This window comes from Rana temporaria, chromosome 5 (genome assembly GCF_905171775.1).
Source record: "Rana temporaria chromosome 5, aRanTem1.1, whole genome shotgun sequence".
Lineage (NCBI taxonomy): Eukaryota > Metazoa > Chordata > Amphibia > Anura > Ranidae > Rana > Rana temporaria.
Window position 1 is genome coordinate 151,513,451 of NC_053493.1, and position 25,572 is coordinate 151,539,022.

At 40.7% G+C, this 25,572-nt stretch overlaps 1 protein-coding gene across 3 annotated transcripts in view; it reads right to left on the minus strand.

Moving 5' to 3' along the window:
• The window catches only part of GLI3 (GLI family zinc finger 3), a 300,765-nt gene that overhangs the window by 146,567 nt on the left and 128,626 nt on the right, over positions 1-25,572 (minus strand). For 2 of the 3 annotated variants that reach the window (XM_040353245.1, XM_040353244.1), the window contains exons 4-5: positions 3,125-3,229; positions 1,437-1,542 (exon numbers count right to left, since the gene is read on the minus strand). In XM_040353245.1, the coding sequence (XP_040209179.1) occupies positions 1,437-1,542; positions 3,125-3,229 (211 nt within the window). The remainder of the gene's footprint in view (positions 1-1,436; positions 1,543-3,124; positions 3,230-25,572) is intronic. The other variant, XM_040353246.1, reaches the window with a different exon arrangement.

A 25,572-nucleotide genomic window follows, 5' to 3' on the forward strand; every position in this document is an offset into this window, starting at 1 on the left:
ATAATGCAGTAAAAAATGTACTTAAGAGTGGTGAAGATGTATTACCATCTTCACAAACAAATGCAAGAACCATACATTGTGAATGCCAAACATAGTGGCTGGCAAAAGTGCAATAGATTTTTTTTTTCTTTTGACACTGATTTATTGTATTCTTTCTGGCAAACTTTCCCTGCAATTACAGCTTGTTAATGGCTAGACTAGAGCAAACATCATTATATGTGTACTTCAGCATGTAGTTAGGATAGTTAATATCAATTAATTCTACTCACAGAGGAGACCTTGTTTAACAGAGAAACAAATTTATCATCACTCTCTAAATACTACTATTGTAAGTAAGTGCTACTAAAGTAAAACATCATTTACTTGTTTGCTGAGTAGGGACTGGCCAGGCAGGGATTGGCACAGCTGGTAAAGTGGTTCTAAAGGAAGCAGGGGGTGGGACCGAACCATGCTGTCTGTATCTATGGACACATGCAGTGTGGCTCGGGATCGAGCCTGCAGGTGTGCCACTATAGTAAGTGGCTGTCCATGGTGGCAAATTGAAAAGAGTAGGAGCTCAGGCAGGGGATCCAAGAATAGGAAGATTGGGGCTGCTGTGTGTAACACCATTGCACAGAGCAGGTAAGTCAACATGTTTATTATTACTTAAAAAATAAATAAAAAACATTACCCTTTCCAATCACGTTAAGTGTATTGCAATATATGCAAACCAAAAATGTTAACAGTGTATATAAGTGTGCAATGGGTTAAAGTGATTCTAAAGGCAATTTTTTTTCCTAATAAAAAAAAAGATGTAATACTTACCTGCTCTGGGCCTTACCTCCTCTTTGGAGGGAGCAAGCTGTGTGATAAGAGGGCACTTGTGCACATGCACTCCCGAGCCAGGCTGTGTATATCCACAGACACACAAAGCATTAGAAAGCTCCCTTCTCATAGAAGTCTGACTGACAGCGACAGGAATCTATGGCTCTTGTTGCTCTCAGAGTCTCCAGTGAATCCAGGAAGTGAAGAAAGCGGTGTTGCTGCTTTTTGGATTGGAGCACCGACAATTCTGCCACCATGGTAGAGGGAGTTATAGTTCTCAATGAAGCACAATGACATCAACCTATTGTAGTTCATTGTTTCCTCTACAGTGCACCAATTATACACTGCTCATAGTTGCATTACTTTGCAAAAAATCAATACACGTGCATTTTTTCTTTTTTGCAATATGTTACATTTATTAGGCTGCAACTTTGCTATTGCGTTATGATTTTTGCCTTGTGTCAAATGTTGTAGAAATCAAATGACTAAAATACAGCAATAACGTGTCACATAGTTTGCATATGTTGCCACATAACATATAAATAGAAGGTAGGTTGCGGACTGTGTTAAACAAGATTGTCATCAATTATTTTTAATCTAAGCGCAAATTTGTTATCAAAATATATACTTACACATGCAGTGGAGGGATAGGGGAAGGTTCATAGTGATATCGGCCTTCATGATGTCTTGCGTCAATTGGCACTGGAGGGTGAAAGGCTGGAAATAGGTGAGGTGGAGCTAAAAGGAAAGATACATTGTCTGTAAGTTACAGGCACACCAAAAAAAAGGCACAACTTGTTCTGTGTTATACTCTTTAAAAACATAAACTATGTTACATAATAGCTACATAATATTGAATAAAGTCACCAACATGTAAAGTATTCCATATAGAGCATATACGAGAGTAAAGAAATTTCAAGCTAAATACAGATATACAGTATTTTATTTGAATAGATGCATTTTGTTTGTTAGATCTTAGCTTTAAGAAGTAACTTTCCAAGCTGTGCAGTCATATAAATCCTCATAATTTTAGTTTATTTATTTATTATAGGTATTTATATAGCGCGTCAATTTATGTAATGCTTTGCATATATATTTTACATTCAGATTGTTTCCTGCCCCCAAGGAGCTTACAATCTAAAGTCCCTAACTCACATTCATACATACACATACTAGGGTCGATTTAGACAGGAGTCAATTAACCTACCAGCATGTCTTTGGAATGTTAGAGGAAATCGGAGGACCCAGAGGAAACCCCATGCAGGTACAGGGAGAACATGCAAACTCCAGGCAGGTAGTGACATGATTGGGATTCAAACCAACAACCCTGGTGCTGCCAGGTGGAAGTGTTAACCATTTAAAAACTGTGTTTTTATCCCTACATTCTCTGTTAATTAAGGAATGATATTTAAAAGCATCTTTTAATATCAATCACCCAATTAGGTTAACAGTACACTTTGTCTCATTCTATTTTATCTTAAGTTAACTGACCTTAAATTAGAATTTTGGCCTAAACATTTCGAATCTGAAACCTGCTCCCACCCCTATTCTGAGCCCTACCTACACTAACAACTAGCCTGTAAAGGAAAGCTGTGTATACTTACCTATCTAAGGGTGATCCGATCTGGTCACGTGACCGGCTCCCACTGCCGGGTTCAGGGGAGAGGAGGAAAATCTGACATAGTAAGCTTTTAAGGCTCCATTAAAACCTAGGTGTGTTGTCGCTGTATCGCGACGCTCAGATACGCTGGAGGGGAGAAATAGCATTAAACTCTATGGAGATGGTTCACATCTCCACGCCGAAACGCCGATCGCGTGAAGCTCAAAAAGTCCTGGACCCTTTTTTGTCACGCGTGTCAGGCGGCTTCGGCGTTTGGCATAGCCGACAATGACCTGTTAAAAAACCGCGGTTAAAAACGCCGCTTTTTTTTGCGGCAAATCGCAGTACAAAACGCTGCAATTTGTCGCGGCAAATCGCGGTACAAAACACCGTGCTAAGGTGTGAATGCAGCCTTAGTGACATCACCACGCACTGCAGCTTTTGTTGCTGCTCTCTCCTCTCCCCTGAAGCCGGCCGCTGGGGCAATCATGTAACCGCACCGGAGGACCCTTAGATTAGGTAAGTATATATACATCTTTCCTTTACAGGCTATTTAGTATAGGGCTTAGAATGGGAAGGGAGCATTTTTAAACAAGACTTCTACTTTAAATGAGAACATTCAAAGGACTAGTTTAACATTTAGATTCAAAGGGCTAGTATAAGATCTCATAGGTATGTTTATCAAACTGGGGTATGATCCTAATCATGGACTTTCCTTACTTCTGGAGCAAAACACACATGCAGAACTTTTGTTGGAATGTTGAATGCAGTCTGCTTGGAAGTGTTCATGTTGGAGATAATGTTGGAAGTCTACAGAAAGACACCCTGACAGAAGACAAAGAAACAGCCATGTTCTCAATATACGAGTGATACCAATTTAAAAGAAAGAAAAAATGCATACCAACACATATACTAATGGTCAAGAGTACATATACTTATGTATTTTTGCGCTGCAAATTTTAACTCCAACGTAAGCAGCTAATTATTTACCGTGCATATATAAATACTGTTTTACCCATCAGATACCCATGTCTGCACAAACCAGCCAGATAGCATGGCCAACAGTACAGCAGGACACATCCCCTGCATGCTGATTGGACAATGAAGGAGTAGCAGTACACAGATGAGGTAATCCCTGCTCTATTCCCATGTTATGGTGTTTACAGTCAGCACATGTGCATTGTTGCAGAGACTATTAAGCTTCTAATGGTGGCACTTCCTTTCCCAGTCTGAGTGTTGGTATACAGAAAATTACAAGAGGCAGTTATTAAAGTGGATCTAAAGTCAGAAGGTTTTTTATGTTAATGGATCTATGCATTAAGATAAAAAAAAAACGTGTGTGTAGCAGCTGCCCTCAGCCCCCCTAATACTTATATGAGCCCCATTTTAATCCAGCGATGTTGCACAAGGGTCTCGGCTGTCCAGGTCTTTCCCTCCTCATTGGCTAAGTCAGCAGCAGGGGAGCCATTGGCTCCAACTGCTACCAATCAAAGTCAGTGAGCCAATGAGGAAAGAGAGATGGTGGGGCCGAGCCGCGGCTCTGTGTCTGAATGGACACACAGAGTAGTGGCTCAGTTTGGGTGTGCCCATAGCAAGCTTCTTGCTGTGGGGGCACTCAACATGAGGAAGGGACCAGGAGCGCCGGCAAGGAACCCGAGAAAAGGAGGATCTGGGCTGCTCTGTGCAAAACCACTGCACAGAGCAGGTAAGTATAACATGTTTGTTATTTTTAAATGAAAAAGAAACAAGACTTTAGTATCACTTTAAGGTGCTCACTACTCTAGTTGCTTTTAAAATCAATACATTTTCTTCAACAAGCACATAACTCCCTTGTTATCTTCTTAAAGTGTACAGAGTAGTACATGTTCTGTACTATACTGATTTGGAAATGATGAGTTTACTTGACAAACAAAACTGTAGCACCTTTATTACAAAAAATTCAAAGCCAGCCTAGGAGTAAAGCTGGCCACACATGGCTCAATTCCTGCCAAATCAGTGAAATCTGAGCTGTGGATGGCCCTGCCAGCACCACGCAGCTTCCCAAACCAATTGATATATCAATGAGTGGAAAGTTGTCAGCTGAACTGTGACTGCATCCAATCAGATGCAGTCACTGTTCAGGTATTCAGAAAGAAGCTGGTGGTGCGGCTGTATGGTATAGTAAAAGGAGTAATCTGCGTGGGTGGGAGAATAAAGTGACCTCTCTTATTCAGCCTGCAAGGCTAAACAAGAGAAATCTTAAAATGTATGGCTAGTCTCAGTATTATAAATGTAAACCAAATTCCTTATGCCATTTAGCAAAGGAAAGGAAACACGTAATTGTTAGTTTTGCTTGTCTGAACATCCAGCAACACTTCCCACTTGTGTCACGAATAACGGTTCTGTTGTGTTTGACACAAAGTATCTGTATAGAAATTCCCTGCAAATACAGTAAATCATTCATAAGAAACTGTCTGAACCTAAGGAACTATTACTCCCCTGCATAAAACACTGTGCATCGGATACAATTATATATCTCATGGTTTATTATTTACACATGAGTAGAACAGCTGGTACTCGTCATATCTCAAATACATGTGAAAAATGTTACTGTATGTGATCAATCTCCTGACATTACCCCTTGACAGAACATCACATGACAGCCTCTCCGAAGTCAAGCTAAAACTGCTGAAGCAGAGTAATGTGCCTGCGGACCCGGCTACCTCCAATTTATCATACAATTTCCTGACTGATGTTCCAAAAAGCAGCTGCTAAGCACTGTATAATGTACCGTACAGCAAGCAAGCTAATAGCAAGCCACTTTTAATCCAAGACTTAACTTTTCACTTTACCCAGGGAAGAAAATGCTAGCAGAAGCTGATGCTTTGTTGAGCTATAAACCAGAAAAAAAAAAAAAAAAAAAACACTACACACATTGCAAATGATCTTGATACAATTTAAACTATTCATATAACACGTTTAAGCATTTGGAATTCCCACATTCAAACTTTTCCTGTTTATGAGCCATGAAGGCTACAGTTCTATGTGGCAGATCCACGCTTTAACACACAAGGTAAGTCAGAGTTTGTAGATACTGGGATTAATCTGCTAAAGGCAAATAGGCTTTTCAAGGGAACTTCCCCTTAGCTTAGTGCAAAGATCTCCAAACTTTTCAGTACGCGGGCAACATTATATTATATAAAACGTTTGTGGGGAGAAAACAATCAGTTTTACATCAAAGCCCCTCTTACATCAGAATCTGCATTAGGAGTCCTCCCTTGCACCAGAGTCCCCATCAGAAGTCAGTTTTAAGAGTCCCCCATTACATCAGACTCCCCATCAGAATTCCCCTTACATCGGGGTCCCCTATAGAGCCCCTCATATCAGGGTCCCCATCAGAAACCCCTTTATATCATAGTCCACTTTACAGCCAACAGAGTTTAAATTTGTGTTATAAACAGTGGAACCTCGGATTGTGAGTAATGCGGTTAACGAGCGTTTCATAACACAAGCGTTTATTTTTTTTAAATCCTAACTCAGTTTGTGTGTGTTGTCTCACAAAACGAGCAGGATTCAAGCCTTTACAGGGTGCAGTACCACATCTGGCTAGAGGAGCGGGGGAGCCAGTGAAACTCAGAGCCGTTCGGAGCTACTCTGAAATACTCCAAAACACTCAGAAATACTCTGTTCCCAGGTGTTTCCAAGCCTTTTTGAGTGCATCCGAGGGGTCTCTGAGTATTTCCGAGTCTCTCCGTCACCCCCCACATCTGGCCACATGCGGTATTGCATGCAATAGAAGTCAATGTGGAACAAATTATCTTTGTTTCCATTGACTTCTATGGGTAAACTCGCTTTGATATGAGAGTGCATTGGATAACAAGCATTCTCCTGGAAGGAATTATGCTCGTAATCCAAGGTTCCACTGTATATTTTAAAGCTGCACTGTTTGTCAAAAAGCAATATTTTTGTTTGTTTATGAAACTTGGTTCGCGGACTCTGGCTTTGTGACTGGCTCACTCCCACCCATGCGTGCAGGGGGCCGCCGTTCATGGCACAGGGCTCTGAAGGAACAGCATGGGTGGCCATTCGTTCAGAGCGCATTCACCAGTGAAGTTACTGGCTGCATATAATGTACATATCTCCTGAATGGTGTACGTTTACGTTTAGATATTTACTGTACACTACATATAGGTAAACGGACTATGACTAAAACTACCTATAGGTAAAAGGACTATGACTAAAACTACCTATAGGTAAAAGGACTATGACTAAAACTACCTATAGGTAAAAGGACTATGACTAAAACTACCTATAGGTAAAAGGACTATGACTAAAACTACCTATAGGTAAACGGACTATGACTAAAACTACCTATAGGTAAAAGGACTATGACTAAAACTACCTATAGGTAAAAGGACTATGACTAAAACTACCTATAGGTAAACGGACTATGACTAAAACTACCTATAGGTAAAAGGACTATGACTAAAACTAAATCGAAATTTGACATCAAAATTAACACCGTTCCCGAGAGCAAGACCGGTCCCTTCACAGCCCCACTGCATTCGGAGGACAAAAAAATTGCCTGGAGTTGGGCTTTACCAATCTGTATTTTTATACAAAATATATAACCGCTTGTGGACTGCCCACAGTAGAGAGCGTGCCCACGCTGATTGGTCGCTGGCACTCGGCTCCAGACATTACTGAAGAGAGCCCTGTGTTGGTAAACAAACACAAGGCTCTCTTCTGACAGCAGCAATGTGCTGTTTTCTTCTTCCTGCAAAGCAGGATGTAAAACAGGACGTTGTTTAGTAAAAACAGCACACACAGTAACACATGTTGGACACATATTTAACCCTTTGATCACCCCTGATGTTAACCCCTTTCCTGCCAGTGTCATTAGTACAGTCACTAATCACTGTATTGGTGTCACTGTGTCAAAGTGTCAGTTAGGTGTCCCAATTGTCTGCCACAATATCGCAGTCCAGTAAAAAATAAATAACAATTCCATAAGTATATCCCATAGTTTGTAGATGCTATAACTTTTGTGCAAACCAATAAACCAAAATATGTACCAGAATACATTTTGGCCCAAACTGATGAAGAAATTCAATATTTTTTTTAAAAAATTTAATTGGATGTGTTTTATAGCCTTTTATAGCCTAATATTTTTTTGTTTAAAGTGTATAAAAAAAAATATGCAGAGGTGGTCAAATACCACCAGAAGAAACCTTGATTTGTGGGGGGGGGGGGGGGGGGGCTTTATTTGAGTATAGTGTCGCAGGACCACCCAATTTTCAGTTAAAGTAACACAGTGCCATATTGCAAAAAATGGCCTGGTCATGAAGGGGGGTAAACCTTTTGGAGCTGAAGTGGTTAAACCAGGGTTCGACAAAATCCGGGCGCCAGGTCGCAACTGCGACTAGAATTAGCGACCTGGCGCCTGGGGAAGGAATTATAGGCCTGCAGAAGGCCGCAAAGCCGCGGCCTCAATTACCGGCCGGCGCAGCCCGACGCTATCGCGCGGCAGGGGAGGTGGGGGCGCACAGAGACACAGGATACTCCATCCTGTGTCTCCGTGCGCCCCAACCTCCACCGCCGGGCAATCGCTTCAGGCCGCGCCGGCCGGTAATTGAGGCCGCCCTGGCTTCCTTCTGTGATCTGGCACCATCTTGTGGTGGCCGTTGGCATGACAAGACAACCAGCAATGCTAATGGAGCTTCCCCTGTGTTTTCACTGCCATCTCCTTCCCTCTAATTGGAACCCCCAAACATTATATATATTTTTTATTCTAACAGCCTAGAGAATAAAATGGCGGTTGTTGCAATACTTTCTGTCACATCGTATTTGCGCAGCGGTCTCCAAAGTGCACTTTTTTGGTAAAAAATACACTTTTTTTAATAAAGAAAATAAGACAACAGTAAAGTTAGCTCAATTTTGTTTATATTGTGAAAGATAATGTTATGCCTAGTAAAGTGATACCCAACATGTCATGCTTCAAAATTGCGTCCGCTCGTCGAATGGCGAAAAATATTTACCCTTTAAAATCTCCATAGGCGATGTTTAAAAAATTCTACAGGTTGCATGTTTTGAGTTACAGAGAAGGTCTAGGGCTAGAATTATTTCTCTCGCTCTACCAATCGTGGCGATACCTCACATGTGTGGTTTAAACACTGCTTTTATATGCGGGCGCTACTCACGTATGCGCTCACTTCTGTGCGCGAGCTCGGCGGGACGGGGTGCGTTTCTGGCTTCTAACTTTGTTAGCTGGCTCCTAGATTCCAAGCAAATTTGTCAAACCCTGGGTTAAACAATGCTCTAGTGCAGTGGTCTCCAAACTGCGGCCCGAGGGCCGGATGCGGCCCTTTGCTTGCCTTTATCCGGCCCTTGGGGCACTATCCCTCCCACTGATACGAGACACTATTCTGACATCTGACACCAACAATGGAGCACCATTTCACCCACTGACACAACTAATATAGCACTATTCCTCCCTATGATACCAGCAATGGGGCACTATTGTGCCTCCTAATACCAGATGTTTACTAACAATGATACTAGGAAAATTTCCACTCCCGCTGGCCAAAGTCCGGCATTTGAAGAGTCTGAAGGACAATAAACCGGCCCTTTGTTTAGAATGTTAGGAGACCCCTGCTCTAGTGAAACTATGAATAGTAATCCATGCACTACAGTACAGTACAATAAAAAATATCTGGTTATCATGCTGAGTATACTGTATATAGTGTATATATAATACTTCTGACCCCTTACCTGGAATAAGTAAACTAACTGGGGGTCCTGATTTTTTTTTTTCCTACTTTAGTTGCCAAATGCTTGTAGCCACTTAGTTGCCAACTGCTGCTGCCATTATTAGCAAGACAGACACTAAATTAACATTTTCAGCAGGTAATGGCAGCCGACATATTTTTCTCAGTACAGGTTTCTTTTAAAGTTACAAGTGACTTCCAAAATTCTATGATAATTAATGAGTTAATGGTGTTCCATCCATTTCCATCTTCCCCACGCAACTTTCATCTTGGCAGCTGCACCTCAAACTCCCTCCATTCTCTCAGAATAAATTCCTTAGTTCATATACTTAATCCCCTATCTGACAGGACATTAAGCAGATCCCATCCTCAGCATTCTTTTAACTCTTTTCCAACATATCATAATTGTAAGTGTTCTACTTATAAAGGGAAATCACACTAGTCAGTTAAAATACTCAACTTAAAAAAAAGCATTAAAAAGGATGTAAACCCGAAATTATTATATTTTTTTCTTACATCAAATTGTACAGTATAAGATTTCCTATTATCTGTGTCCAGTCTTGGCAAAGAGAGTTAATCCAGCTCTGGGCGATCTTCTTTTATTGTTCAGTGAAATAAAACGGACTTACAGAGAAAAACCTTAGTCCGTTCCGCCCCCTTGCTGTGAGTGACAGATTATTTACATATCTCATGCACTAGCCTGGAGACAGGCATTATTTTTAAATTCCCACCCCCACTGCTTTTCTGAAGTCATGTGGTTACTTTTCTGGATTTTGACTGGATGTTAGTGATCATAGCACAATTTTGTGTTGTATTTAGTGCATGTTGACAAGGGGAGTGTATAGGTGGGCGGGGAGTCTACTGACATCTCAACTCCACCCACAGAGCTCCAGACAACAGACCCACCCACAGAATCTTTTCAGTTCTTATGACAGACAGAGGGGAGACATTTGACAGGTAAGGATACATGCAGGAGGCATCTATATCCTTATAGATCAGCACTATGGCAGTAGTTTAGAAAGGATGAGAGTGGGTTTACATCCACTTTAACCATCTACAAAAGTTTGTGAAAGAGACCCTGTCACCGAGCAAAACACCTTTGTGCTTACACTTGTTTGGATCAGCTATTCCCTGACTTTACATACTAGTTCCAGGGTAATGAATATTTGCCCCTTAACTGTCATATAACCGATATGCCAAATAAATCTGGTCAATGATGGCATTCTTGAGAGCCTAATTATTCTCGCTATTTTCTTCCTTCATGACTGACCCCTATAAAAAGGGATTTTAGCCATTTTATTTTTGTTAAACGTTGTAACTTAATTCAATAGACTAATCTTGGTAAACTCATTCCATAAGTTTTTTTTTTTCTTACCCTGGGAAAGATTTAACCCGGACACTTTGCTGTAACATAAGCCTAGAACATCCGTTCTATAAGAGTTACAATATAAACAGCTTCCTTGCAGATCCTTCTAAAGGTAAACTGGGGCCAACTAGCTTTCTTTCACTTCAAGCAGCACATATGCCGAGTTTATTTGAATGACTTCAATGTTTAAACTAGTCACAATTTAAATACGCTTAGCGACATATTTCAAACAAACAGCTTTGTATCATTAGCAAGGCAAACTGCATGCAGCAGAATACGAGCTCTTGAGAGGAGCAGGGCAGAGCGCAAAGCCTTTGTCTTATGTAAACAGCCTGACTCTTCAGCATCACATGCTGAACATGCTAAAGCTTTCTTCAAAGGTTTGTTTGCTCACACTTCACTTAGCCCAACGTGTGACATAATGATATTCTGCAGAGGTTATCATCCACACTTGTCAGTTATAATTATATCAAAATCCTGAATACTTTGCTACAAAAGCACAAAAAGTTATTAATCATTTAAAATCCAGTAATAATTCCAATGTATTCAATTTATTTCCATTCAAAAAAGCTTCAAAATAATTGTAAACCTACATTTTTTTTTTTAAATTAATACACATGTTATAGTTACCTGCTCTGTTCAATGAATTGCAGAGCAGCCCCGGTTGTCCTCTTCGTGGGTCCCCGCCGATGCTCTTCCCTCTGCCGAGTGCCCCCATAGCAAGCCACTGGAGGGCCACCGCTTTCATGCACAACATTGAATCAAGATCAAGATCAGGTAAGTATAAGGGGGAGCTTAATGCATAGGAGGCATTAATTACCTTAAAATGGATGTAAACCCACTTTCATCCTACTACTACTGCCATAGTGGTTATCTATAAGGATATAGATGCCTCCTGCATGTATTCTTACCTGTCAAATGTCTCCCCTCTGTCTGTTATAAGAACTGAAAAACTGCAGATTCTGTGGGTGGGTCTGTTGTCTGGAGCCCGGTGGGTGGAGTTGTGATGTCAGTAGACTCCCCACCCACCATCACGAACATCCAGTCAAAATCCAGAAAAGTAACCACATGACTTCAGAAAAGGAGTGGGGGTGGGAATTAAAAAATAATGCCTGTCTCAAGCTAGTGCATGAGATATGTAAATCACCTGTCACTCACAGCAAGTGGGAAGAACGGGCAAAACTTTTCTCCTGTTTGTCCGTTTATCTCACTGAAAAAAGAAAAGAGGATTGCTCAGAGCTGGATTGACTCTTTGTGGCAAGACTGGGCACAGATGATAGGAAATCGTATACTCTACATTGTGACAGCAAAAAAAAAAAAGATTTTGGGTTTACATCCACTTTAATGCATGGGAGGCATTAATTACATAAATGCATAGAAGCCATTAATTACCTTAATGCATAGGAGGCATTAAGGTAATAAAATGTTCTACCTTTACACAACCGCTTCAAATACATGCAGTACCCAAATTTCACCAATATGTTACACAACTCTGTTATGCTTTTTGCAAAAACTGGATTTTTTTCTACTCTACTACTTCTAAAATCCCTCTCTCTGAGTTCATTGATGTACACAGCTCTTCACGGTCAAGAATGTGAAGAGCTGTGTCTGTCAATGAACGAAAGAGTAATATACATTTAGATCCGTGCTGTGTCTCTATAGGTAAAATATGACATTACTCATCTATGATCACAGATCTTTTAATGCACTTTAATTTGTTAAGTGGTATACAATATACATGGTTAATAAAGTACTGAAGTCAGTTGTGAACCATAATGCCCTGTACACACGATCGGTTCGTCTGATGAAAACGTTCCGATGGACCGTTTTCATCGGACGAACCGATCGTGTGTGGGCCCCATCGTTTTTTTTCCCATCTGTGAAAAAAAATAGAACCAGTTTTAAAATCTTCTGATGGTTAAAAAACCGATAGAAAAAAAGATCATCTGTGGGGAAATCCATCGGTCAAAAATCCACGCATGCTCAGAATCAAGCCGACGCATGCTCGGAAGCATTGAACTTCATTTTTCTCAGCACGTCGTTGTGTTTTACGTCACCACGTTGGACACGATCAGATTTTTAACTGATGGTGTGTAGGCAAGACTGATGAAAGTCAGCTTCATCAGATATCTGATGAAAAAATCCATCGGTCCGTTTTCATCAGATGAACTGATCGTGTGTATGTGGCATAAGAGGAAATTATAGGACTGATTACACATACAGAGGCCTACCATCATAGCCTATTAGTAAGTCTTCTATGAGGATGAATTACTAAACAGAAAATGTTCTACCATTCCAGAAACCCTGTGTTCACTAAACTGTGTAAGGAGGTAAGATCAAAGCTGAATTTGCTAGTATCTTGGAGTCTTACAAAAAAACTAAAAAAACTTGAACAGCGTAAAGAAATGAATAACGAGAGATTATATGGATAACCAGAGATCTTTGTGACATAAATACATTTTGTACAAAAAAATATTTTGAAAAAACTACACTTCATATAACAATTTTCAAATATAAACTGTTCCCCAAGGAAATGTCCGGTCACATGAGAACTACATAAATAAATGACTCACATTCCAAGACTCCCTTTGGAGCAAGAAGGACGTCCGATATTATATATTTTATAAAGCATATTTATTTTAGGGGAGCGTCATTAGTGATAAAATCTGCTTTGGGGGTAGGCAGAGCACCTTTACAGTACTTTCATCTTTTAAAAGTTAGTGCAGTAATTACATATAAACACATTATTACTGCCTCTATGTAATGGACACTAACAATCATATAACTTACATATATAATGTTTTACAAAAAAAAGTAAAAACGACCTAATTTATTCTAAACCCCAATTTAACCACACCTTCAAAACTGCCACTAAACCTAAACGTACCCTTAAACCCTGCCAACTCAAACCTCAAGCCGCATTTGTTGTACCCTTAAAGTGTTATTGAACCCAGGACCCTGCATTTACTATATCTGGTACCCCACAGTACACAGAACATGGAAATGCAATTATTTTAGTAAATATAAACTGCTAAATACCTTTTCTCATCAGCAGTATATAGCAGTCTTGTGACTTCTATTAGTGCCCAGTCGAGCACTGGTTAAAACTTATAGTTCTATGAGGCTGCATGCAGGACTCCTGACTTTTTTTTTGGACAGTGTTAATTGGCCCTGTGCTGATCACATGCGCCCTCCCAGGAAAAAAAAACTCTCTAGCAATACATACACCAAACCGAGCATGTGCAGAGTGCCTCCAAGGCTCTGTTCTATCAGCAGATGGTTTGTGGACTGTGGAAGTAGGGGAGGATCAGAGAACACAGGATCAAACAGCCTTTTCACACAATGCAGAGGATTAACCCCTGAGGTTCCACAGTGAGTATAACAAGCATGCGTTGCTGTAAATACAGACTGATTTTACTGTTGTACGCTTAGTAACACTTTAAACCTCACACACCAACCAAAACAGCTATACCCTAACCTTCAACTTTATCCATAGCTTCAATGCTTGCAAATGTAACCTTATCATAATTTAACAGTAATGTAAAATACCAGAACAAACCAAGGTCAAAATATACAGGTATTAACATCATTCATTTTAGTCATTTAGAATCACCCACAAAATGCAAAGAACTTTTATGTGAGATAATTTTATGTGATTTTCTGGATGGAGCACATGGTGCATTGTCACCGATTGTTAACAAAGTGTCACAGTAGGCTGTGAAAGTACTAGCTATGCTGCTACAGGTGACAGTAGTTCTGACTACCCAGCAACAAATTTGGGGTAAAAACCATGTTACAGGTAAGTCACCAAAGTTGGCCTTCCTCACCTCATGTCATGACTGTTACTGTTTTTCTAAGGTAGTTTGCCTTTTGAAGGGCTTGAGCAGGTGACACATGTTCATTTTCAGTTTCCACCAGTTCTGCTTAAAAATCGCATTCCACAGATTACCTGCTGGGGTTCATAATAGTCACTGACCACTGAGCACCTCGTAAAGATTTTCACACATCTGCAGCATGGAAGTCTATGTTTCAGGCCCCTTCCACATGAGGCGGATTCCGTCGCTACAGAGTCCACCAGCTCCCACCTCTCTCCGGATGACAAGTTCCTCTCTGCTCACTGAGCGGGGAGGGGCTTGTTCAGCGCCGCTGTCCCCTTTGGAGAGATATGATGAAAAAGGACAGCATGTCCGTTTTCATCAGATCTCACCCGATCCGCCATGGACGGATGGGGACGTATCGCCATCCTTTTGATTTTGGCGGATCGGATGTCAGCGGACATGTCTCCGCTGACATCCGACGCTCCATAGGCATGCATGGAGCGGCCGTTCAGGTCCGCCGTCAAAACTGACAGAAGGGGTCTTAGGAAAACGTAAAATACACTTTTGAATGTGAATGCTCTTCTGCATTTCTAAGACAATGAAAGCTTTCCTACTGGCTAGGTACACCCTCTCCTGGCAACCTTTATAATGTATGTGTGGGTGAATCATTTAACCTATCTATTGTTACAAGTTCTGGTCAAATCTGTTGCGTTGCTTGTGCACTCCTTTATTCTTTAACATTCAAATTGTCTTTCAAGTGGGAACTTTTTTAAGCTCTTTGACCCTAAAAATATAGGCACTCATCATGAGGCCCGCTATATCCAAATTAGAAATGTCAAAGTATTTACAAAATGTGTCAATGAGTAAATCTAATAATTTGATGAAAACAATATTCAAACATGTTGTAACACATTCCACCCAGATGAGTTCCCCACACAATAAAAGTATATCTAAATCGAAGAATACAAATTCAATTTACATTTCAGCTTATTCTTAAAATGTTTTGGCTGCATTTGTTTTATTTTTTTAAGATAAATACATTTTCTATGGGTACAGAAAAATACCTGTTGATCCTGTCAGAAATACAGGGCACTTGTAACTTTCTGTGCACTAAACTGAAATCTTAAACAATGCTTTAGCATTCCCAGCTATATTCTGTGAACTGCACACCACCTCATGCCTGTGTCATGGTTATGAGGAGAGGGCGAGGTGATTGTAGTGCACATCAGGAAAGTGATCTATTGTGACAGTGCTACCCCTTCACTGATACAATACTGTAGGCATTGTCACCCTAGGACAGGAAGAAGATTTTATTGACGGGACCAGGTGGAAATAAAGGAATCAATTATAAGTAAGGACAACTAATGCAGCCATCACATTTAAAGTCTTATAACTTGCATAATATTGCATTTTTATAATTGGGTTTACCAATCCTTCATTAGTACGGAGTTATTGAAACTATTATGTTTACTTAGAGTATAAGGCTGATGCATTGCTAAATATTTATAGCAAAGACATGAGTGACCACAAGTTTTACTTCTCTACCTTTCACTACCTTGATTATGTGGATACATGCTGGCCTGTCTGCTCTAAAAAATTGTTGATGACAATCTGCTCAATGCAAAACGATACAAATTCCAAGGAACAGAAGCATGTGGTGCTTTCTATCTGAAATATGAATGGAGTTTAAGGTGAGAATACACACAATCTGCATTCCTTTGCAAGATTTATTACATCTGTAAACTTTTAGCTCTTTGATAGTTCCTTTACTGCTTGTAGTACCATCCTGGCTAATATGTGGTTCATTATTGCACATCCATAGCTTGTGGACATAGATCAAGTGCTAAACCTAGGCTTACAATTTATATGAAAAGATTTATATTGCCTTCTTACAGCTAAAGCATTTAAGGGGCCTGTCAGGGTGCCTTCGAAAAGTTATGTGGGTCACATATGACAAAGGTATGTGGAATGTGCTTCTTAAAGGTCAGAACTAAAAACCACATCAAACAGATCTTCCCCCTTCTTGCAGAAATACACTTAGAGCCCTTTCACACTGTGCATCGGCGGTAAAATGCCGCTATGTTTAGCGGCGCTTTACCATCGGATTTGCGGCGCATTTGGGCCGCTAGCGGGTCGCTTTTAACCCCCACTAGAGGCAGAGAAAAGGTTAAAACCGCCCGCAATGCATTGTTACAGCTGTGTTTTGCCTGTGGTACAGCAGCGCTGCCCATTGATTTCAATGGACAGGAGCGCATTAGAAGCGGTGAGTTCAATGCTCCTAATGCGCTCCAAAGAAGCTGTTGGCAGGACTTTTTCTGGCGCCCTGCCAGCGCACCGCTCCAGTGTGAAAGCCCTCTGGCTTTCGTACTTGAGTGAATAGAGCAGCTGTTTTAGGGCGGATTGCAGGCGCTATTTTTAACGCTATAGCGCCTGCAAAACGCCCTCAGTGTGGGGGCTTAAATGGACTTTTCTGGTTAATAGAAATATAAACAAAGGGGGTGAAATTATGCTTGTTTAATGTAGGAATTAGCTATAGATATCAAGGTATATTAGCACCTTTTAAAAGCAGACATGTCAACCCCCGATATAATGAGCCTGCTTTACTGAAGAAAATGCACAAGAGCAGTGTAAAATCACAATGACGACTATAGTCTCACCTGTGATGCAGGTTCACATAAGCATATGCACTCAGCAAACCCTTTATTGATATAGCAAAGTGCAAATGCTTGCACATATTGCCAATCCATGTTGCAGCATACATTGAACATCCAGAGAAGGTTGTTTTTGTGGCTCATATGTATAAATGGTGCATTAAAGTAGACTTTGCAGTTCCATTGCTAGACCTAAAAAGGGGTATCTTCTGTTTCCTCCTCTCTGTAGCATACACACTCATCCCTAGACATTGGAAGAAGACAACCATACCAAGCCTTCGGAATGGATAGAGGAAATTAATTCCATCATGCGGATGGAAGAGTTAACCACTTGTCTTTATGATCGATATTATAAATGTGTGCAATTGTGGTTCTCTTGGATCGACTTCTCCACAATTACCAACTTCAACCTTATATCTGACACCTCTAGTTAGGCCTGCTGAGCTACTGGAGGTTCTGTTTGTGAGTTCTCCCCTCTTGACTTATTGTACCATTCTGCCCTCAACTTCTCCCATCTTTTCTTTCTTCAATCTGCTCATACCTATGCACACTTTGATCCTGGCTATTTGATGGTGTATCTCATGGCTACCATAGCCCCAACTCTAATCTTTTTGTTGAGCCCTGCTTCATTCTGTGGCCTCTAGGGCTTGGAGTGGGTTGAATGTTTTTAAGGTTCATTCACTAAGTGATGGCATAACACCATAGAACTGAAGTGACTGCTTCTGTATTGCTGTAATATATACCATGTTGTGATTCTTGCTAGGGTTCTGTATTGTGTAACTGTCCTGTGCTTTGTATTAAAACCCAATAAACTGTATTCTTAAAAAAGAGACTTGCAAGGTCCACTTATTAGATGAGTACCTCCAACCCACTTGTATAAGTCACTGCATAATATTGGTTGAAAAACATAATTGTAAGGACAAAAATTAGATTATATACTTACCTTGCCTTTGTTTATCTGGGTCACGCTCATTCTGGGGAGATCCTGGGAATAATGAGGATTCTATATCTCACAAAAAGAAATTCCTGCACTGGACTGAAGTGTACACTTGTTAGATTTGACGTATTCATCATTCCCCAAGAATCTTGCCAGAAGGAGAGTGACTCTATGTCCTGCCAAGCAGGAGACAGGGAAAGTCAAGCATAAAATCAAACTTTTTCCTTACAGGTAAATTTTTAACACGTATGTAGTGTGGCTGTCCATGCCGCTCTCCTTATTGGCTCAGTGGCTGTGATTGACAGCAGCAGAAGCCAATGGCTCCTGTTGCCGTGTGAGCCAATGAGGAAAGAGAGACCCAGGAGAGCTGTTGCTCTCATGCACATCACTGGATCGAGATGGGGCTCAGGTGACTGCAAGGGGGGTTGAGACGAGCTGCAACTAGAATGTTTTTTTTTTTTTACCTTAGTGCATAGAATACATTAAGGCAAAAACTTGTCTTTTGAACCACTTCAAGAAATGTGTGCGATAAACTGCAGCATGCACAATTTATTTATTTGTTGCTGTGATTTATTTGATATATTGTGCATGGACATATAGGCTATGCAAAGGAGTTTAGAGGCAGGAAAAAAATTCCTCTACCCAGTGGCAGCCACTATGCCGATCCCCGAGCCCGCAGATGGGGTTTGTCGAGCCCTATTTTACACAATAAAGAAGTAGATGTTTGTTTTTTCTTTTAAGCTCATAGAAGTGAAAAGAACACTGCAATTCTGAAAAGATTGTCAGGTATTTTCTGCATTTGCCTGAAAAAATAAAACAAATGCAGCCTCCACAACCTAGGGACTGGTAGCAAGCACTATATTACATTTTTGTCTTTATGTTTAGATAGCTTTAAAGACTAAAATGAAAATATGTATTAGCCTGTATTAGCTTACACATTACTCATTTAACATTTCACATTTATATGGGGTACTAACACTAACGGTCTGTTGAGTCTGTCTTCTTCCTATTTAATTGGTGATGATGAGGCAGAAATTGGCAAACAGATAAAATCTACAATGCTGTAACACTAATATTCACATGCTTTACAGAATTTATATAATAATTTATAAAGACGGCACCAAACAAGGTGTTAATGCAAATACAGGATATCTGTAACTGTTCTTTGGTAAAACAGCATGTGTGAATGTCTGTCCCTTTCTAAAAATTCTTTTATCTCAGGTCCCTTTATCAACTGCAATGCAAAACTCTTCTGGATCTATTCCTCCAGCTGGCATTTTCATAGTAGCGGTGAGTATCAAACCTTTAATGTACCATTAAAGAGGAAAGCTTCCCCTCTGACAAGTGCTTGGGTTGAGTATGGAAGCGCAGTATTCTGTCTCAGCAAGTTACTGACACTCTTGCTCTAGTCTAGTGCCCATCCCTTTGATACATGCACAGGTTTACTCATACTTTCAGCTGCAAAAGGAATAGTTACAGCATGCAGGGGGAACTGGAATCACAAACAAAGAGGTCTTATTATGGTATAAGAGTTTTAACTTGTTTGAATTGCTTGGGGTCTGGTTTTGCCGGAGAATGGAAGAAATGATGCTTCTGGCTTGAAGCTGCCAGGTTACATTAGCAGTCTATGATCTCATAGCCCATGCATGTTCATTTACAGTCAAGCTTAAATTCATACAATCAACATTCATCTGGTGTGAATGGCAGAGGGCTTTTCACAAGATCAAGTTAATTTTCACAGCCAACATCTAGTAAAGACACCTAAATATTTTACCATCCAGTTTCACAAACAAGCAAGAATGACGGGTTTTGGTTACTCGTCCTTAAAAAAGAACACTAAGAAAAAAATCTTACAAACCCTGCACTGTGTGCTTGCTGTAAGGTGTAGATGTTTGAGACACGAAACAGCTATGTGATAACTACTGCCTAAAAAGAGGACTATGAGTGGGCAATGAAATCCCATTAACTTTACACAAATCCAGGAAGCCTGTGCCCACTTCCAATGGGTTAAAACCAAACTCCACTCAAAGTTTTTTATTTTTTATTTTGTAACAATAGAAAAAATGGCACTGGAGAAACGAAGAACACCCTATGATTTCTAGAATTTCAAAGCCATAAGCAACAAGGCCATAATAAAAGAGTTCATAAAAGCCCTAATAAAAGGCAGCTTCATAGCACCAGTGGTGTTACCCCCAAAAACAAGGCAATACTCTGTAGGAATACAAAAAAGGGAACACAAGGGGTGCCAGACTAAGTGCAATATGAAGAGGACCTGGGTTTAATAAAAAACTCACATGTGTATGAAAATGGCAGGCATAACTGTAGTTTTGCATTAGGGTGGTAAATCAACACGGTCTCACAAACTCTCTCAGTGCAGTACAGTGCCCCTGTGGCCCTGCCGAGCCAAAGGTGATGTACAAACGAAGCTGTGGATGGGCAATAACACATTTCAAAGCGTCCATCTCTCTCTCAAACCTCTTCTTTGAGCGGATGCTTTGAAATGCGTTACCGCCCATTCATGGCTCCATGCTGATGTCACCTCTGGCTTGGCTTCCTCCTGCATTCCATACTGTTTCCCGCAGTATCCAGCTGTGACATTCAATGACCCCGGAGGCTCGCCAACAGTACAGGGACACTGTACTGCATCGGGAGAATTAAAGTGTAAGTTCACCTTTACAGAAAAATCTGTCAGGTGAACTTACATATTTCCCCCTTCTCGCCCCCCCCCCCCCGTTGACCTAGACTGCGTCAATCTCTGGATCTAACCCTCTGTATTTCTGCGCCAAGAGTCCGGAGCTTAGAAAACCTCTCTGCTTCCACACGTCTTCTGCATAGCTCACAGGACGGGCTATGCGGCTGCTGATTGGTTGATGGCACCCATGTGATGGCAATGACCAATTACAGTACTCCAAAATGTCCCTCTGACAAGGGACATTTTGGACATTCAGCTAAGGGGATTTCTAAGGCCCGGACTCCTGGCGCGGATATACCGGGGTTTAGAACAGGTCAGCGGGACCGGTGTAAGTTCACCTTACAGATTTTTTTTGTAAGGGCCAGTTCACACGAGACGCAGTTCTGTGTGCTTTTTTTCTGCACAAAATGCATGCACAGTGTTTTCCATTTATTCCAATGGCTCTAGTTGGCTCTAGTTCACACCATGCAGTCAGTTCCTGGTCAGTTTCTCCCCCGGAAACTGACTGCATAGTGTGAACTAGAGCCAACTAGAGCCATTGGAATACATGGAAAACACTGTGCATGCATTTTTAGTGCAGAAAAAAACACACAAAACTGTAAGGAACTGGTGTAAACTGGCCCTTAAGGTGAACTTACCCTTTAAGGAGACCATGAAGCGTTACCATCCCACCACAATACTATAGATATGCCTGTCATTTTCATACACATGTGAGTTGCTCATGTACTCTTAATTATCCCAGGTGCTCTTCATGCTACACTTTGCCTGTTTTTCTTTTCTTTTTTTTTTTACAGCTTAAAGCGGAGTTCCGGCCACAATTACACTTTTTAAATATAAATACCCCTGTAATACACAAGCTTAATGTATTCTAGTAAAGTTAGTCTGTAAACTAAGGTCCGTTTTGTTAGGTTGTTACAGCATTTAGACACTTTATAAAATAGAAATTGACTGGGGCCATCTTAAGTGTGGGCATCATGAAGCCAGACTGTATGACTTCCTGAATTTCAGCCTTGCAGATCTCGCACATGCTCAGTGCTGCACAAGCAGTGTCAGATCAGGTTTCAGCACCTGCGCTGTCCAAGTCACATGATTCTTTGAGACTGGGGAGTGCACAGACTCCTGGAAAGTTACACCCACTACATTCCCAGGAGTCTGTGCGGTGTAGGTTAGGAAGCATTAAGCACCTAGGTGCAGGAATTGGGAATATTAACTATTCTGCCTAGCAACAACACTTTGAAGGCATCAAAAAAAAAATCTTTTTCGTAAAGCACTAATGACATTTTTTTAAAACTACTGATGTAATGTTATATTTATGGGTGGAACTCCACTTTAAGGAAGAGTTATATCTTATGTTCTGTTGTTGCCTGTGTTCCTACAGGGGAAAGGAAAATTCCTTCACAGTCAACCACCGAGTGTCAGAGGCTGGACATGCCCCCATTATATGCACTCTGTATTATCTCTATAGGCTACTGCTTTCTAGACATTGTGCTCCATACTATTTAAGGAACTGGTTGGTCTTTGGATTGGCTTCTCTTAACTTCACATTAACATAACTACCTTTAAGGTTTGTATTAACCTACTAAGCTGTTAACTACTACTGACTGATGGATTGTGCATATTTATGTGGCTTTTGGCCAATACAAAACCCTTCCATCTTGAAGAAGCAGACTTTGTCTATCAAACATGTCAATGTTGTGGAAAGACATCCCATTTGTCACTACATTGTAAAACAATCCACACTGGGCAGTTACTAGTGTGGCTGATGATTGTGAAAGATATATATAGTTGTGACAAAAATTAGGCTTTCCGTTAGGAATGGAATGTATTTACATGTATAATTATGTTGCACTACTTGTTTGGGGCATTTTAGGTCCATTGGGCCCAACATGTTTTACTATGTTGATAATAATACAAATTATGACATTTTAAGTTTTTGTGCCTCTGCTGTGGTACCGATAAAATCCATGTAACATTTTTTTTGGGGGGAAAGTTGTATCAGTTTTGGATGGGGTACCCTTGTTTAGATACTAACAACAGAACTTCTGTAAGGGTTTGTTTTTGTGGTCAGTTTCTTCCTGTCCCATTGACCCAATTCCCCTATTTTCACATCCTGGTGTCACTATGATTGTCAAAATCCAAAGCATAAATACATCCCCACTACATTATGCAGTGGAGAGTAGAAAATCTGGTGCAGCTCTGCATGGTGGCCAATCAGATTCTAACTTACTTCAGTTTGTTCAATTAAGCAAACAAAAATGGAAGTTGATTGGTTTCTATGCAGAGCTGCACCAGATTTTGATCTCTCTAGTTTTAGTAAATCAACCCCAACGCCTATTATAGCACTTCACTGAACAGTGAAATTCAAGTGTAGAACCCAAATGCTAATTTTCCAAAATGTTGCTACTAGCATGTGGTTTCAGGTGACTCCTTAGCCCCTTTTAAGATGACTAAGTTGACAAAGATGTGTACATACCTAGTGAAGCATTAGCTCAGATTCAGTAGTTTATTACTTTGACAGGCTTTACTTTATGAAGATTAAATATATGCACCCCACCTCTATAGTCTTCTGTCCTGCAATTGCTATAATAATCATAACAATTGTAATATTTTGGCATTCATTGCAACTAGAATATTTTTTTTAGATAAACTGTCTGGATGTAAAAGAGAAAAAAAAGTGAGAACAAGTTGATTTTTAACATTGTATCCCATGGCAATTAGGCCAAGGAACACTTATCAAGCCAATTTCAAATCAAAATAGTTTGTAGCAGCTAATTACACAGCCAGGGCCATATGCTGAAGGCATTTACAGTCCTGCTGCTGTGATTAAAAATATCAGCTATTACATCTGCAGAGAAATGTATAAAGTGGGCTCTTTACAAATTGTTATGAAGCAATTTGCGCACAGTTAGTCCTTTGTTTAATCGAGAGATCTGCCCAAACCCTTGATTGTGCTCTTATTTCCCTACGGCAGGAAATGAAGGTTATTTCATTATGACTTCTGGGACCAGCAATCTATCTAATATGTTGTTGAATTATGAGTGTAACATAGGAACAAAGCTCCACTTCCAGTATACAGGATCAAGCTTCAGCTGGGACAGGTTTACTTAAACATTTATAGATAGAAATACTTTAGCAAGTAACAGAGTACGTGTATAAAATGGTTGTTTATTTTAAAGCTGAACAACAGGGAAAGTAAAAATACTTCCTTGCAGGTGGACTGCCCCCACACTGCAAGGGTTAAATGCCCGATTAGGTCTAAGAGACCAAGAAAAGCTGCTTTTTGTCATTTATTTGTTGGCCATGATTAAGGCCTAATGGCTGAAACGCTTTGGCTTTTTTGACTGTTGTTCATCTGCATTAATAAAACAATGTTTTAGCTGACTACCGTGGCACTGTGTTCTTGAGGCTCACCAGGCATTACACAGGAGGTAGCAGCTTGGATGCACCTGTTTCAACAAGAAAAGCAGTTTTACTTAGTTGATTCTCCAATCCTGCAGGCTCATCTGCACAGCAAGACCAGTCCCTGCTGCTCCCCTATACTCTGGCAATCATCAAGTTCATTGCAATGTCCACAGTTCTGCATTGGACGTGAGGATGCTGAGGAACAGTCACCTGCTGGAGCATAGGGGAATAATGGCTTCCGTTGGAGCGGAGGATTGGGTAGCATGCCAGCATATCATGACATGAACATGCAGGGTAACTTGTCTTTTAACAAGAAGTAACTAACAAATTAACCCGTGCAGTGTGGGGCAAGGGTTCATTTTTTTCTTTTACTGAAGTTGGGCTTAAAATACATCAACAAGATCCAATATATATGGTATATGGTATCTATGCAGTCAGAAACAATACTAAACAACATACAGAATAATCAATGTGGACCCAGTACACAAAGCAGCACATCAGATCTATGTCTGGATCTTACTAGAGTGGAAGAAGATTGGAACGTTTGCCTGATTGTTACTACTGTCTGTGCCTCTGCTGGGGAACTTTCCCTCACTTCCTTTTTGGGAAATCTCCTTAAAAGCATATAGACAGCAGTAAAAGTCTGACCGAGATTTTACATTCCATTCCATGCATGTATCAAGATAAAAAAAAAAAAGGTTTAACTAAAGTTGGGCTTTACTGAAACATATTTTGTCTAGGCAATTGATACCAAATTGCTTAAGAACATGTGTATAAGACATTGTAAGCTTTATATGTTTACTGACTGCCCTTGGAAACAGGAATTCTGCTTTAACCAAACCAGTATGCAATGAATTCATTGTAATTCAATGAAGGTTGCCAATACTATGGCTCATTTTGCTTCAATGTTTTATGTCCTTTACCTGGAACAAGCATGAAAATAAGTATATATCTGATTTTAGTGATATGCATACTTTTTCCAAGTCAGTGTCACACCTTACTGAACCCATTTGATATGTATATTAGCCATACAAATACCATCTCCACAAGGGATTGACAATGGCAGCCATATGAATCGCTTAAAGGAGTTCTCTGAGCTAAAACTTTTAACCCCCGCTGTGCCCGGGCTGTAAAACTATACAAAATAAACCTTCACCTACCTGCCTACGATCCCCCGTTGTTCCGATATCGCCGTCCCGTTCTCCGGTCCCGGTCTCTTCCACTTCCTGGGGGTCGGTGACTCACAGTGCGCTCAGCCTATCAGCGGCCGCAGGAATGTCCCGTCGCGGCCGCTGATAGGCTGAGCGCACTGTGAGTCACCGACCCCCAGGAAGTGGAAGAGACCGGGACCGGAGAACGGGATGGCGATATTGGAACAACGGGGGATCGTAGGCAGGTAAGTGAAGGTTTATTTTGTATACTTTTACAGCCCGGGCACAGCGGGGGTTAAAAGTTTTAGCTCAGAGAACTCCTTTAAGAGAGGTTTGCTTTAACCACTTAAGACCCGGACCATTATGCAGGTAAAGGACCTGGCCCCTTTTTGCGATTTGGCACTG